Genomic DNA, 17,110 nt, shown 5'->3' on the forward strand with positions numbered 1-17,110 from the left:
CGGAAGCACAGGGTAAATTTTAAGCCACGGAGGGCCATGTACTCAACATAAAATGTGGTTAGTTGAAAGCCACTGTTCTTCCTCCATATCTTCCCCTGTTTTGTCAGGTTTACAATAAAGATCCACAAAACCAAGATTCTGTTGTTTGTGAATAAATGCCTACAATATAGTGGTTGAGGATATTACCTTTTAATGGATCTAAAAGGCACACCAAATTTCCTGTACTCCAGATTTGAACAATACAAATTGTTTCTTTGAAGTTAATCATGCAAGATATTTAGATAATAGAATGTTTTTGTTCATATTACTCAATGTATCGGTAATTCTTGTGTGAAGTTGCACTTTTAATCTTAATTCTAAATTTGTCTTTTACTTCTTTTACTCTGCAGCACTATGCCTCACCTTTGCATTTTAATTCAGCCATTGTTGGATTAATCTTTTCATGTCATTAATTGTACTGCTACATGATCACTTTAGATTCCTCTCTCTCCTGAGTAGTGAGGCTGAAGTTTTTCCAATTTTTCTTGTTTGATTATTTTTACTTCCATTTTTGTTCGTTGTTTGACATTCGTTGGTTTAAATTTGGTTTTGCGTTAATGGAAGCATGTCTGGCATCAAGCTTGGTAAGGTCTTCCACTCTGTTTCATCCTAATTTTGTGGAATATGGATTGTTTATTTTTCCTTCCTACTTTGATATTTCTTTTAATTTGCTATTGTTTGACTCATGCTAATCTTTGCTGAATTCATTACTGTGTTGAGCAAGAGTGGCTTTGCCAAAATCAGTGTTTATCAAATGATTAATGTTAACCAAGGCCCTATTTGTATCAGTCCACAGAAGCAGAAGATTCTGTGATGCTATCTTAAGAACAGAATTATTTTCTTTTGTTACTGACAAAGTTATTTGAGGATCCAGAATAGATGGTGGAATCTAAAACTCTGTCCGTGCACTGTAAAGCCTCATTTTGTGAATTAATATATTGGTAAGAGTCAATTATGGGTTAACAAGTGGAAAATAGGAATAAACAGTAATTCTGAAGTAAGTAGTCTGCAACTGATGGGGTACTACCAGAATCAGGGTTGTTGCCTCAGCTCTTTTTAACCCATTTTAATGACTTTTATTAAGGACAGAAGATCTAGTGTGTAATTTTGCTGATGTTATATAGCGATGTGGGACATCACACTTTGAGGAGCTGTCAGCGGCCGTAAAAGGATATTGACAGGTTGAATGGGTATTGAGACAGATAATGTAATCTGGAGTAACATTCAGAAGTGAGGTCTTTCATTTTGGTAAGAATGAAAAGCCATACATTTTTAAATGGTGAGTAACTTTGACATCATGAAGGTTCAAAAAGGTTTGGGTGCGCAAACTTAATATGCAGGTATAGCCAGCAATTAGGAAAGGAAGTAGTTTGTTGACCTCTATTGTAAATGGACTTTGTGCAGTATAGTAGGTGTGACTCTTGTATTCAGTGTTGGTCTCCTTTATCTGAGGCAAGATCTGCTTACCTTGCAGATTCACTAGATTGATTATTGCAATTTGAGGGCTAGCTGTGATGAAATGCTGGATATACTGGTTTATATTTTCAGAAGAATGGAAATCTCATTGAAGCTTAAAATCTTGAGAGAGTTTAACAGACTAGATGTTCAAAGGCTGTTTTTCATCCCTGATGTGTATTAAGATACATCTGAACAGGTTGGTGTAAAAATATCTATAATGCAAGCACTACTACTTCCTTTTATTGCTCTCTAAGTCTGTAGTTCCTGAGCTGCTTTCTTTTATTAATGACTCCAGGGTCCTTAGTGTAAAACAATTGGAATTGATTTGAATAACTTATGCTATTGGCTTTGTTATATTTGCCAATATTCAATACTGTTATGATTTGATTGAAGTTCCCAAGCTATTTTAACTTACTATCTGATATTGGTCTGCAGTCCATTTCATTTGCTCCCAGTGTGAACAAAGCTACCTTTATCATAGAGTCCCTATAGTGTGGAAGCAGGCCATTCACCCCATCGAGTCCACACTGACCTTCTGAAAGGCATCCAACCCAGACCAACCAACCCCTCCCCCACCCCACCCAAAACCTTATCCCTGTAACCTAGCATTTACTATGACTATTCCACCTAGCATGCACATCCCTGGACACTATGGTCAATTTAGCATGGCTAATCTACCTAGCCTGCACATCTTTGGACTGTGGCAGGAAACTAGAGCGCCCAGAAGAAAGCCATGCAGGCATGGGGACAGCATGCAAACTCCACACAGGCAGTTGCCTGATGGTGTATATCATGTACTAGAGTGTCCTAGATTCTGTACCTGATCTGTGTCAAGTATTTAGTGTTTCTGTTTGGCTTCAAATTCATGCTTAATTTATTCATTCATTAGTCCCGTTACAGTAGCTGCATGTTACTGTTAGGTTAGAGCAAGATTGGATTCCTTCTGATGATAAAATAGACTAAGGATGGTCTGGTACATGATAAATACCACTCTGAGATGTTGTTACTGGTATATGGTACAAGATGTAGGAGGAAAGAAAAGTTTTTAAAAAATACATATAGTATTGTTTAAATGCCTACTGAGGGTTTTACTTCATTATACATGCACTGACCATTGACCCTTTTGTCTTTTAAGTTGCAGGATAAACCCAGTATTTGCTTCATTGAAGCATTTGAAGAAAAACAAGGCAAAAAGCTTGATGTTGCATCTGAAAGTGTCACAGAATGTCCAGTGCAGATTGAAGTAAAAGTGGAAGAATCCCAAATGGATGAATTTGATTCTGTGTTCAAGGTACTCTTGCAAAACTGTCTTTACAACCATTGGGAGTGAAAATTAAAGTCAACCTAAGAGAATGAAAAATTGGTGTTGAAACTTAAAAACAACTTTGAAATTTATGGAATTGTTAATTATAGTGTCATTAGGTACATGGTGTTTAAGGGAGCAGGCAGTTAGCACCTTGAATCAATGCTGACTCTCGATATAACAATTTTCCCACTTTGTAGTTCTCCTACAAGAGACCCTCTCTGTACCATGGATGTACAATTCCTTTGCACATTCATTCTCCGTCAGGATGGTCTCAGGATTGTCCGCTTTTTCCTGAAGAAACGGTTGAACCGTCCTGATTTACTAATGGTGGTTGCACCCCCCTGGAGATGGCAGAAATTATAGCTTATGATCTTTTGGATGCGGAAGATGAAGACTAATGAGGACTAGTGTTCCATTGTTTAATTTGGTCATGGCAGAACTTTTAGCTAACCTGCATTTTCTCACCTGCCAACCTCACCCCACACTCATACCCCCACGCCCTTTACTCTGCTGAGAATCCAGGAAATCTGTTTTTTCCATCTTCAAATGTATTAAGCAATGAAGAATTCACAACTCTGTGGGGGAGATATATCCAAAGGATCGCAACCTGTTCAGTAAACAAATTACTTCCCAAGTCAGTCCTAAATGACCAGCCCCTTTATTCTGGGATTGTTTCCCCAGGTTCTGGATTCCTCAGCTAGGAGAAATAATCTGTCTACTTTTTATAGCTTCTCCATAATCTTGAATGTTTCAATGCTGTCACCTCTCAGCCTTTTATTTTATACGCCAATTTAGATTGAATTTACTCAGCCTCTCATTGGAGAACATTATAATCATGGGAACCAATCTTATCAACTTTCAGTGTATGGCCTCAAGGTATGTCCTTCTGTAAATATGGAGACTAAAACCTCTCAGTAGTGCAAGTTAATCTCACCAAAGCCCTGCAAAAGTTTGTCAAGACTTCTTTATTCTTGTACTCCAGTGCCTTTGTGGTAAAGGACAATATGCCATTTTCCTCCCTAGTTGCTTGCTTTCCCTGCATGTTGATTTTGTGATCCTCAGGCAACCACACTTGATTCCCTCGTTCAACATTTTGCTGCTTTCAAAAGAAAGGATTCTACTTATCTATTTTTGCATAACCTTACACTTCCTCACAATGCACACCAGCTGCCGCCATCTTGCCCATTCACTTAACTTAGTCATGCCACTTTTTATTTCCTCAAAGCCACATTCCTGTCTAGCAATTTATCACTAAGTAAGATGTTGGCTAGCTAGGTGCAAGGTGGTTCTTCTGTCATGGTTCACTTCCTGTATGGAATGTAGTAATTCATTGGAGGTCTGCCTCCCTGCTTTGCCCTTGGCTGATGTGAAGTGGTGCCCCTCAGGTTATATAGTCATTAGTTTATCTAACAGAGTCTATAGTCCCATATGGACAATAGATAATACCCCTCATTAGTAAACATAAACTAATAATTTTTGGTCTCTTCCTCTGAGTAATTCCTGCAAATTGTAAATATCCTCACTGATCCTTGCTGCATTTGATTAATCGCAAAGTTCCAACAATAATATTCATATCTGTAAACCTGTCCTCCTATATATGACCAAAATAAGTCAATATTTTGTAAACTAACATTTTTAAGGCACTTTATCAAATACCTTTTGCTAACTTCTTGTAGTCTTTTTGTTTATTCTCTCTCCTTTCTTTAGACGTTGTTACATTTGCTGACTTCTGATCCTTTTTTTTAAAAATTCACTTATGGGATGTGGGTATCTCTGGCTAGGACAGCATTTATTGCTCATCCCTCAGTGCAGAGAAGGCATTTAAGAGTCAATTACGTTGCTGTGGGTCGGATGTCAAAAGTAGGCCAGACTAGGCAAGGATGACAGATTTCTTTCCCTGAGGACATTAGTGAATCATAGTTTTTCTGACTATCAATAATGGTTTCGTGGTCATCATTTGATCCTTAAATTCCAGATTAAGGAATATTCCTTTGCTAGGAGCATTCTAGAATTTAGAGTGTATTGGAAGATCTTAGGGAATTCATTGTCTGCATCATTTGGAACCCCATTATGTCTGGTAAGATCCTGAGAATTTGTCAAGTTTTCGAGCTTTCAGTTGCTCCAGTACTTTTCCTCTGGTAGTAACAATGACCTTTCGGCTTTCAGACAACTAAGCAAGCACTAAAGTTAAGATTTACAAGAAGGACCATACCTAAATTATTGAAAACACCCAATTTGTTAAAGTGATAGGTCAAAGAAATAATTCTGAGCATGATGAGTTTGTGACAAGTCTGACGTGAAATGAAATATTTAGGGATATTTTCAACGTATTTTTATGATTATAAACTACATTCTCTTTAACATGTCTTTTAGGATGGAGAGATGTGTAGTGGAAAAAAAATGTATTGCTATGTTTCAGACAGTATTATGGACAAAGAAATGTTCTGTTGATCCGGTTTCTCTAATTTCCCCACTAATTTTGTTTCTGCAGCTGTTACATGATAGAAAACAGGTGCCTTCTTGCAAAGTTGCAAACTATGTCCAGAATAGAAAAATCTCACTGCAGTATAGGTTCAACTTGAAGTGTCCAACAAGCATGACTTTATAATAATTGGTTGAAGTTTATGATATCCACATTAGAATATAAATGTTTTGAGAAGATTCTGGAAAAATAGAGACTATATTTTTCCCAAAAAATGTAGAATTTTGAGAGGGACCAAAATAATCTGTCTGAATTGACAAATTGTATGGTAATGCTGTTTTCTTTTTTGGTCAGGATCAGTGCATCCAGATTTCAAATGCTGGAACATGGAAAAATACTTCAATTTAGAATAGAATCTGTAATAGTCAAACATTAAATTAAATTGTGTAAAATTGCAGTGAATTAGGAGGAATGATAATTGCTTCAGGATTTAGCATTTTGGCAGAGGTTTGTTTATGTAGCCCTGAATAATTTCAGATCTGACCGCCATTTCTATCAAAGCCAAGTTCTGCTTGACTTTGGGTCAAAATTATAACACTGAGGCAAAGTAAATCCTAACTGATAAAACTGACATGGAAATTGCCATTTATTGCAACATAGTTTCAAAGCTAATTGTTATCAGATTGTTTTACCTTTTGTTTCACTGTTGTGAATACTACTGTATGGAACAGCTTAGCTATCTCCCCAGTCAGCACGACTAAGAGGCCACGTAATTTTATTTATTAATGTTAATTGTTCGTTCCTCACCATAGAAGTCTTGCAATCTCTACCATCTGGAGTTTTTAAAAAAAATTGTCTCTGTTCCTTATGCTTTATGAAGAATGTTGCAGGGGAGAAAGCCTTGCATTTCTCCTTTGATTTGTAATTGTATTTATTGCTCAAACAGCTTCCAGGCTGATAGTGTTATGGTTAAGACTCATTGCAAGAGGGATATGCATTTGTCACTATCATGTTCACTATCTACAGTAGCTATTGTGCACTGTGAACTCCCTGCTTTTCAAAGTAAACTCAGTTTAACATGGTAATCTATCAATGCCACTATTAAAACAGCATGATAGTAAATGATATTCCCCATCTTTCAAAATCTGGCTTCATTGTATAATGTACTATAAACAACTCAAGTTGAGTATACAAATTGGTTAATGGCTAGGTGTGAGAGAGAGAGAGAGAGACTTAATCTAATGTGATACAGAATAGCCCTCAGATTAACATTATTATAGAGATAAAACTTGGGTTTTACTTTTTTGGGTCCTTCAGTTTTCCTCTTGTTTTCTCCCCTCTCCTGAAGGCACTTTTTGACTTAGTTTCATGAGCACTGTTTGCTTATCAGGACATTACCCAATTATAAATTTATCATGCAGATATGGATAGTGTGACTAATGAACCTGATCTGTTCTCATTTGTTGTTCTCACATACCCTTTCCTGTTGAGACCACTACCTAATTTTTTTTCATCTCCAGATAGGTCCTGATCAATGGTCTCACTGACTTCCTGACTCTGGAACAGCTAACAAACTATATATTGCCAATTCTTCTTTCATTCTCCTATATGTTGCACTGAGTTTTGCTGCTTTTAAGAGTTTTTTAAAATAAAAAAGGTTCAATTTTGAATGGACAGCACAAAATGTGCTTGACAAAAATGTAATGCTCTTATCCTGAGCAGAATTGAGTCTTGAGGCTCCAGCAAGGTTGAAGAATTCAGATGATGTCACACGTTGTAAAAGTGAACTCAAGAATTTGTTAGCCAAAGTCCAGGTATTTGCAGGTGGTAGAAATCTGACATCCTTAAATTTACTGAGATGGAGGAGGATTTAGGAGAGGAACATTTAGAAATCCAAAGGCAATTGAAAAGTACATTGATATGCATATAGACAGGCTGGGTTGGGAAGAAAGAGGCAGAGTTTGGGTTGTGGCAGCAATCCAAATGACACATGGTAACTTCATTTGTGACACTTGTTTTGAAACTTGTCATGTAAGATTGGCTTTTTCTGCTAACAGCAGAAGTGCACCACTAAAATGAATTTATTTGCTGCATGCCCATTGTATTTCATAGATTAATGGATATTGAAGTGAAGTGCCACAGTATGTGCTGGAGTTTGTTAGTTACAATTATGACTTATGACTTCAATGAAGAGAAAGAGCATTATTTTTAGGTTTGTTGACAAGACAAGAAAGTGTGAATATAAGCTGTGAGGAGACCAGAAATAGTCAAGTTAGGTGAATGCACAATAAGATGGCAGATGGAATCAAATGTGGAGAAGTGTGTGGTTACTCACTTTTGTCATAAAAATAGAAATAAATATTTTTAAAAAGAGTAAACTTGTACATGTTGATGCTCAAAGAGAGTAGTGTGTATGGTTTAAAGGAATATAGTGTAAAGATCCAGTAAGCTGTTAGGAAAGCAAGCCTTTATTGCATGTGAATTGGAGTACAAGAATAAAGAAGTTTCACCACAATTACAAAGGGCTTGGTAAAACCACACCAATGTGTGTAATATTGGTCTCCATCTTTAAGAAAGGGTAGATTTGCAAAGGTTGTCTTGCAAAGATTTGTTAAATTGGTTCCCAGGCTTAGCAGGTAGATTAAAGAGGCTTAGTAAATTAGTTCTATAATTCTCTGGTATTTAGCACAATGTAAGGTGATCTCATTGAAACATTCAAGTTCATTGAAAGGGTTTGACAGAGCCAGCAGATATTGGTTTCCCTGTTGAAGAATCTAGAATATTGAGACACTATTCTAGGAAAAGGACCTGTTCATTTCATACTATGAGGATAATTTTTTTCGCTTAAGGAATGTGTGTCCTCAGAATTTTCCACACCAGACTCTTCTGGGTGGACCATCATTAAGTATACTTATGTCTGAGATGGTTTTCTCCTATTTCTTGTATTCTTGAAATCAGATAATATTGTAAACAGCGGGCCAATCACTATATTTGGAGGGAGCAGACAAGCCAGGAGAACTTTGGAATAGTCAAAAGCAAATACTACAGAAGCAGATCAGAAATAAAAAAAGAAAATGCTGGAAAAGATCAGGATAATGTATGGTCCTCAATTTAAAATGTTACCTCTTTTGCACTTTGTGCAGAAATTGCCAAAGTAGCTGATTTTTTTTTTATTGTGATAGTCAAGTCAGGAACAAGACAAGAGAGAATTAGACCTTGGTAGAGTTTGAAGCAAGGGTTATGTTCAGATTGTATTAAAGGAAGAATTGAATAATCCTTGTCTTCAAAAGGATACATGATCAACAATTCATGTCCCAATGATATAAGAATGCTGAGTTTTCAAGCAGTCTGATGCAACCTTTGAATGGGATGGGTAGCTGGGGAACATGGTTTGTTCCAGGTGCTTAAGGCAATGACATCAGTCTTCCTAATGTTCAACTGGATGAAATTATGGAACATTCAAGACTGGATGTTTGACAAGGTATTTGATAGCAACAAAGTAATCAAGGGTTTAAACTAGTGAGGTAGAGTTGAGAGTTTTTGACATGCAGCACACAACATCATATATTTGGGTGATATCACATAGAGAGCTGGGAAAGTCTGTGACATGGATGCACAATATTGTACTATCGTAGTTTTCTGTTGGATGGTCACTTTCCAAGTGCTAGCCTATTCTTCATCCATACCACTGATACGTCAATGATAACTTATCCGCTCCACACCGTCAGCATCACCCTGAATAAAAGCTGTGATCAGTAAATAATGTTCTTGGGGAACTGGAACATACTGTACTTCACAAATTTTGCTTGCTTTGATTAAGCCTCATCTGATGTCCACCACCATCTCTATTCATGTATTTTCTTTCCTCTATTGTAAATATGTTTAATTTCTCTTATGAAGTGCTAGGAGAAAGTTAAACTTCAATTTCTCGGGTGTTTTTATCCTTCCCACCCGCTTGTTCTTTTTGTTTTAAATGCTGTTTCCATTCTGATCTGAAACAGTAACATCTTTCCTCTTTGCATGTGTTGCCTGACCTGCTGAGAATTTTCAGCAGTTTGTTTTCTTGTCATTGTGATGTTCACTGCCCATGGCATTTGTTATTCTGGGTCAAGATGAGAGGAGCATGTACAGCAGTACTCAGCTAGAAATCATCTAGTATCTTGTCAAATGGGAAAAAATTCCAGTGAGTTCTATTAGGAATTTCAGCACTGAAATCTTTCTACCATATATTTGAAAGTGGTGTTTGGGTATCTGTTTTATCTCATAATGGTTAAATGAATTGCTAAAGTATGTGTGCAACAGTTTCATTTGTCCACTGAATACTTCAAAAGTTAACAGAGGAAGTATGTCAAATATAACCATTGAGTCTTCAGTGCATGCATGGTTGCCTCTTAGTGCAACAGTAAGTTTCCCAGTGGACACATTAAAGTAACTACTGATTATTACTGCATGTGTACTTTGGCTAAGAAGGTAACAAATGGATCTAGCACTTGTATTAATCATGTGCTATTTTACTGGCGTTAAAGTACAGAATTGTAAATACCTTGGTGAAATTGCTCTCATTTGTCAGTTCAAAAATAAAATCACAGGATCGAGGAAGAGATTTATTTTGTGTTTAAATGCGAAGTATCATAGAAGTAATCAATAATGACAGCTATGATACCTATTTTTCTTTTGGATGTGAGAAAGAACAATAACTCTTGAATAAAAGTTGATCTGTATGTACTACAGATGATGAATTGTAAACACTGTATTAAGAATGTCCCAACTAATCTGATAGTAGTCACAGTTACATTTCCTCTCTGGCAATTATTAATTCCACAGAATTACGAACATCTATGACAAGGGTTTGCATCTTTTTAGCTCCGTTAATGAAGGAAAAAATCTCTCATGGCTTGACATTAATAGATCAGAGAGGCTACAACCTTAGTTTAATTTCATCTGTGTTTCCGCTGTTAAATTCTGGTGGTTTCTCACAAAACTGCTTTTGAAAATTTTTCTTAATTCTTATCACAACAATGTATGCCGTGTCAGGATGAACTTTTAACCAGGTTGAGACAATCCTGCACATCGGTAATATCTTGATCATACTATCACTTCTTCAAATGCAGAATACATTATAGAAAGATGACATCAAAGGATTTTCTTTTAATAGAAATTTGGATCTTAAATCAAGGCTATTCTTGATCATATTGTTTTCAGGCTTGTTGTTAAATATGGGGTGAAAGGTATATCACTGCAACAATATTAAAACAACAGCAGTAGTAACTGACAAATTATTCTTGACCTTGCTTCACAGAGGAAAACACTAAAGTTCCCATTCATTTTCATTGTTTGAGTCAGTGATTTTGTTTTGAAATTTTTTTAAAATTAAAAAAAAACTAGATTTCTAGACATTAAAGGCATCAAGGAGTATGGGGAGAGCACAGATGTATAGTGTTGAAATAATGATCAGCCATGATCCTGTTGAATGACAGGACATGCTCATTGGCCCAAATGACAGACTGCAGCTATTTTCTGTTTCCTTAAAAAATGGAAAATTTGAGAATTGTTGGTGTTCAAAGGTACCTTTGGTGTCCATTATCGTGAGTCACTAAATGTTAGTATGCCGGTTCAACAATCAATAAGGAAGGCAAATATAGTTGACTTTTGTTGCACAGGGATTTCAGTAAAGAAATAAAGATGTCTTTCTGCAATTATATTTAACGTTTCTGAGACCTTCACCTGGAATATTATGTATAATTTTGGGACTTTATCTATGGAATTATAAATTTTTCATAGAGGGAATTCAACAGTGTTTCATTAGACTAATCCTTGGAATTATATTAAGAGATTGAGGAGATGGGGAATTTCCAGAGCTTCAAAGAGTGAGTGGAGATTTTACTGAAACTTATTAAATTCTTGCAGAACATGACCGTATGGATATGTTTGAGATGTTTCCCCTGAATAAGTCTAGAACCAGGAGACATAGTATCAAAATAAAGGGTCAGCCAGTACAGACTGAAATAATCGCATTCAGAGAACAGATTCTTTGGAATATCCTACCCTGATGATGTGGAATCTCTGGGCATGTACAATACACAAATCAATACATGAAACTAATAACATTGAGACAGCACAGGAAAGTGATGTTGTGATAGGTGATCAGCCATGATCTAAATGAAAGGGGGAGCAGACCTGATGGGCTAATGTCCTGCTTCTATATTCCTAAGAACTTGAGAAATGGGAACAGGAATTGACCATATGAATTTAAAGCCTGGCCTGCTATTTAATACAATCATGGCCGATCTTCTAACCGAACTACACTTCTCTGCAAGTGATCCATACCCTCTGATTTTTTGATGGACCAAAAGTCCGTTTATTGCAGCTTGAACTCGATTTAAATATAGAACATGCACAATCCTTTCTGGTAGGACATTTAAAAGATTCTCAACCTCCAAGGAAGGAAATTTCTCCACATCTGACCTCAGTGTTCATTTATATGCTTCTTATTCTCAGACCGTGTCCCAAGTTCTAGATTCCCCAGCCAACTGATGCATCCTCTGTCTACACTATCAAACTTCTTCAGAATCAGTCAATGGAGGGATCAGTCTGTCAACCTGACTGCATTGTATCCAATATAAGCATGTGCTTAGAAGTGTGATCTCACCAAAACCTTATGCAGTTGGAGCAAATCTTCCTTATTCATGTACTCCAATTCATTTAAATAATTACATCTTGATTGTACACACACGCAAACTTTCTGTATTTATTGTACAAATACACCTAAGCCTCTGAGTAATAATTAATCATGGTCCATGAAGGAAAGAGAGAGAGAGAGACAGTTGGTTAGTTCTAATTTAAGGGACATCATTGTAGAAATGTGGGGTAAGGTGAAGAGGCAGACCTCCCATGAACTACCAGAACAGGATTGAACCCACTCCATTGACTTGATTCTGTAGCCATTTAAAGTGGGCTAACCAATCCCATCCACCTGTCCCTGAAGTTTGTCTGAACCTTAAGTTTCATATTGGAAAATTAGTGGCATATTCTTAATGTATCAATTGCTTTTGATAACTGTTGTTTTGATGTTTTGTATTTCTTTCAGAATGACTCTGAGCAAAATGGATTTGAAGATGGCACTGGAAGTGTGGGGTCACCATCAGTTGCTGTAAGTACTAATGCTTTCTTAAAAAAAAATCTTATCACTTTTACATTTTTTCAGTGTATATCATGGTCATGCTTTATAATCCAAATCCCCAAATTGTAAAATGTTTATTATTTTCTAGAATTATATTTTCCACAAAAGTAAAAGTTGTTATTGCATATTGATAGAACTGAGTTTGTTGCTTATGGGAAAAGTAAAACATTCTAAATGCAGTTTTATGCAGAGTTAGCTTAAGAATTTTTTACAAACTGCTTGTAAAATAGCAGAGGTACCGAAGTATGGAAGAATTGATTTATTTTTGTTCCTGTGTCTCAAGAACTTCTGGATGGAGAGTTAGAAACTGCAGGTATACGCTCCAAGCAATAAATGATGCTGTCTGCCCACAAATAAATGAGGAACTATCCACTTGTTGCCAGTGAGACTTTTAACAGAAGAAAAGCATTAACAAAGTTGATGCTTAAATTATGAAATGTAAATGGAATTACTGTCAGATTGCTTAATAGATAAATGCACCTTCCGTTAAAACACCACTGTCATGGTAACCCATTGGGGAATTGAGTCAATAAGTATTTGCTCCACGTTGTCCAATCTTTCCTTAACATAAGGATAAAATATTGGAGCAGAATTTGGTGCAGCAGGCCACTGAACAATCTCTGTTGTAATTTGTCCACAAAGTTAAAAATTCTTGACATTGGCATCACCACAAGAGAAACAGAGTATTTGAGCCCTGCACGAATTCTGGCAACAAACAAGTGGTCTCCCTGATCAGTGAGATTTAAGGACAGAGCAACAAAAAAAAACAAATCTGAGAATTCTGATGAATTATAGTAAATTAATTTGTTTACAAATCAGATGCAGCAAGAAGAGGATAGAAAGGGATTGAAGATTTGATTAAGAAGCAGAAAAAAGGGACAGAGAGGAAAACCAAGAAAAACGTGATATTTTCAAGCCTTCTCACCATCCCAAAAAAAATCCAAATTTAAAACAATAAGAGTCTGCGCTTAAAATAATTGATTTTCAGTACCAGGGAGATTTACTTGTAATTGTCGCTTATGATGCTGCCAAAGGATGCTTGACCTAATTACATAGAGTCATAGAAACGTACAGCATGGAAACAGACCCTTCGGTCCAACTCATCCATGCCACCAGATATCCTAAATAAATCTAGTTCCATTTGCCAATATTTTGCCCAAATCCTCTAAAATCTTCCTATTCGTATACCCATTCAGGTCCCTTTTAAATATTGTACTTGTACCAGTCTGCACCACGTGTAATTACTTGACTTAAGTACCTTTTTGACAGGTTTATTTCATATTTACTACTAAAATATAGAAATATCATGACGTTGCATACTTTTAATGTTGAGGCAAACAACAGGGTGCCATATTCACCATGCTGTTTATAGATTGGTGCACCTCAAACAACAAATCTTGCATTTTTGCAGTTAATCATGCATTTGTTTCATTCCTTGAAGCAGTTTTACTTTTTTTGCTAATGGATATCTGTACACACCATTAGCTTAACCACAATTTTGAAAGCAAACTTTGGCCCATCGTATTCTGATGAATGTAGCTGGCAACTTGTCATTGGGCTTATTTCTATTTTGTTAATTTACAAGTTGGCAAGATCATCTACCAGATATCAATGCACTTTTAATCACATTGAATTCGCATAAAACACGTTTGTAATTGTTATTATTACACAGCCAGTGTTTGCTCTACAATCCAAACTACTTCTACCTTCTCAATGAATAGTCACAATTCAGTATCATTTCTACTAACAAACAAAAGTAATATTCAGATCAATTTAGAACGGTAGGAATTTGCTATTATTTATAGAATCATTATTTTCTTTGAGAACTTTTCAATAACATAAATCCTGGCTTTTAAATCTTTATTAGTTCCAAATATTATGTAATGTTAGTACTTTTATTTCACTCCATCTAATGAAAACCCTTTCAAAGAAATCTTAAATAACTATAGCCTTGTTGCATGATCCTTAGAGACACTGTGCTTGGCAACAGTTACATTTTGAAATTTGCGCAACAGAAACAGGCCATTAACACCAAGAGGTCAACTCCACACCAGCCGCCTCTTGCCCTACTTCATTTAACTCTATCAGCTTATTCTTTATTTCCTTTCTCCCTTATATGTTTATGCAACCACCCTTTAAATATGCCTGGTTATTCATCTTAAATACTCCCATGTAGTAGCAAGTGTCACATTCTAGTTAAGGAGATTTCTTCTGAATTATTTATTGGTGTCTGTATTTTTCTTGCCATTTTCCTGGTTTTTATTCCCCCAATATTGCTGACCTGATTTTATTTGTTTCTTTCTCCAACTCAATCTTACCTCAGGAATATTAATTGGCTTCTAACTTCACTCAAACGTACAAAAATAAGAGCAGGAGTAAGTTATTCAACCGCTTGAGTCTGTTTAGTCATTGTTAAGTCATGGTTAATTTTCTATCTTAATTCCATATGCATTGATACACTGGACAATTACAGGCTAATTAAAGTTACTGTCTGAAGTTGCAAACTAATTTGACCACAGTTGTGGCTGAGCAGTAAAATAATACACGATAAAATAATTGTCTATCAGTCATGACTGGGATTTTTAAGATAAAACAAACTTTTGTAAAGTCTGTCTTTATTTATGTAGTTTTGATTTTGGATTGAAATGGGAAATGAACTGTTACTAAAATTTGAATGACGTAAATTGCCAGCTTACAAACTAAGGATTACTGAAGAATTATCACATGTTTTGAAAGAAAGTAACCTGACAATCACTGTAAGCACTGTTTACACAGTTACTTGTTCGAACAGAACTAAGAAGGTGCAGATGAACTGGAGTCAGTTACGTGCAAATGAAGGTTCAACAGGCAACAATTAGCTGATTTGGTGTGCAATCTAGTGACAAGCTATCAATAACAAAAAAGCTTCTGACGAACAACAGATTGGTTCCCAGTTAACTGAACAGCTTGAGGCTGTGAACAAGATGGTGAGAAGGCATCATTTCTCCACCAGCTCAAGAGCTTTGTATTCTGCGGCAAAACCTACTTTAAACCTGAAGAAAACGTTTATTTTGTCTTCAGTTACTATAAGTGTGTCTTTTAATTGATAAGTCAGGGACATTTTTATAAGTATGAGCCAGTCATCCTGTGGCTCCTGCAAATTAGTGAAATCATCCAGAGAAGCAGCGTTCTGATCAGTAAAAACATCATCTCAGCAGATTCTGTGAAGAGGAACCACTAATTTGTTTTCCTAATCTTTCCCTCTGCCCATAAAACCCATGGTATGTAAGGAGTTTATAGATTAGAGTTTTAGCTGTACATCTCTGACTGTATAAACAGCAGAGCTGTATGCTGCCAGTTCATAATTGTTTGCCCAAAGCTAATCTTTTTACTTGTAATAAATAGTCATTCTTGTTAAGTACAGAAACATAGTTTTGTCAACCTGCGTTTGAAATCCAGATAAGTTGGGAAATTCTGCATGCTTTTAAAATCTTTAAATTTTGTGTCAATTTCTGGGAATAACAGGGCTCAATTTCTAGCACCCTACCCCAGTGAGGCAGAACAATCAGCTGTTTTGTTATGGATAAAGTAATAACTTCACAGTGGATAGTCTGAGCAGATAAGTTCGTTGATCGATTGAACTGTAAAGGCAGATTGAAGTTTTATTTGTAAATCTATCATAGTTCAGTTTTTCAAATCACAATAAATTTATACTTTACACCCTACCACACAATTCTCAGTAAAAGATTCTCGCCTTCAACTGTTTACTGCTTTTTTTTTCTCCGCAGAAAAATGAGTCACCTCAGTTGCCCAAATCATCTCTGGTACAATTCTCAAGCAACCTGTAAATGAGTGATCAACATTCCTGCCCATTTCCATGTTAGACTGTTTAAGTATGTAAATCGGATTCTGATGCCAGTTGTAGGATCCTGTTAGCAATTTTGAGTTATGAATGTGTTTGCTCAATTACAACAGTTGAGCAACTTAACCAGCTGGCCCTAAGGGAATTGTTAGCGACCACTCAAAATCCAAAAATTAATCCCTTTTCGTTTGATGTTATGAAGAGCAGGAATACTGCTCTTGTTGACAGCAACTCAGCCCTTTTTAGGATCATTTACCCACAATCCTATTTATTCAGATGTTCTGTAGCAGGGGACCTGTTTGTTCCCTGCAGCGTGCTAGCAGCATTTAAGCAAACTTGAAAATTGGACCAAACTCTCGCTGTCTGCTGCACAGTCAAGAATTACTCCCAAGGTATTTGTTACTTGCCGTAGAATGTACCTTGAAGTTGCTATCTCTAAGCTCAAATGTAAAATGAAGATATCTTGCTGAATAAATGCTGGGCTGTACTCTCAAGTTAAGTAACATGGGGGTTTGAAGGCTGGAACTTTGCACATCAGTTTTCCTTGAAGTGGATTCATAAATGAAATGTTTGCTCAAGTATTACATAGATTTATTGATTACATGAAACAGCAATAACACTTTTGATTGCAACTTACATGAATGTCTTCATTCTCTCACTCCCTAGTCCTTTGGAATTTACTTTTAAGGTTGATAATATCCCACGTTTACTTTGCTTTCTATGTCCTCAGGCATCAGATTTTAACTACTCTTGCTCAATTTCTGCTAGTCATCTGGTCAAAAATCACACCAGCTTATTGTCCCAACTGGTTTATTTGAAAATTCTAGCTTTTGGAGCACTGCTCCTTCATAAGGTTCTATACCC

General features: G+C 36.2%; 1 protein-coding gene across 1 annotated transcript in view; it reads left to right on the forward strand.

Moving 5' to 3' along the window:
- LOC122559953 (ankyrin repeat domain-containing protein SOWAHA-like) overlaps positions 1-16,701 on the forward strand; it is a 58,026-nt gene extending 41,325 nt beyond the window's left edge. Inside the window, exons 4-6 of the mRNA XM_043710061.1 lie at positions 2,633-2,788; positions 12,313-12,375; positions 15,197-16,701. Of these exons, the coding sequence (XP_043565996.1) occupies positions 2,633-2,788; positions 12,313-12,375; positions 15,197-15,202 (225 nt within the window). The 3' untranslated portion in view covers positions 15,203-16,701. The remainder of the gene's footprint in view (positions 1-2,632; positions 2,789-12,312; positions 12,376-15,196) is intronic.
- Positions 16,702-17,110: the final 409 nt, after the last annotated feature.

Source organism: Chiloscyllium plagiosum, chromosome 20 (genome assembly GCF_004010195.1).
Source record: "Chiloscyllium plagiosum isolate BGI_BamShark_2017 chromosome 20, ASM401019v2, whole genome shotgun sequence".
Taxonomy (NCBI): domain Eukaryota; kingdom Metazoa; phylum Chordata; class Chondrichthyes; order Orectolobiformes; family Hemiscylliidae; genus Chiloscyllium; species Chiloscyllium plagiosum.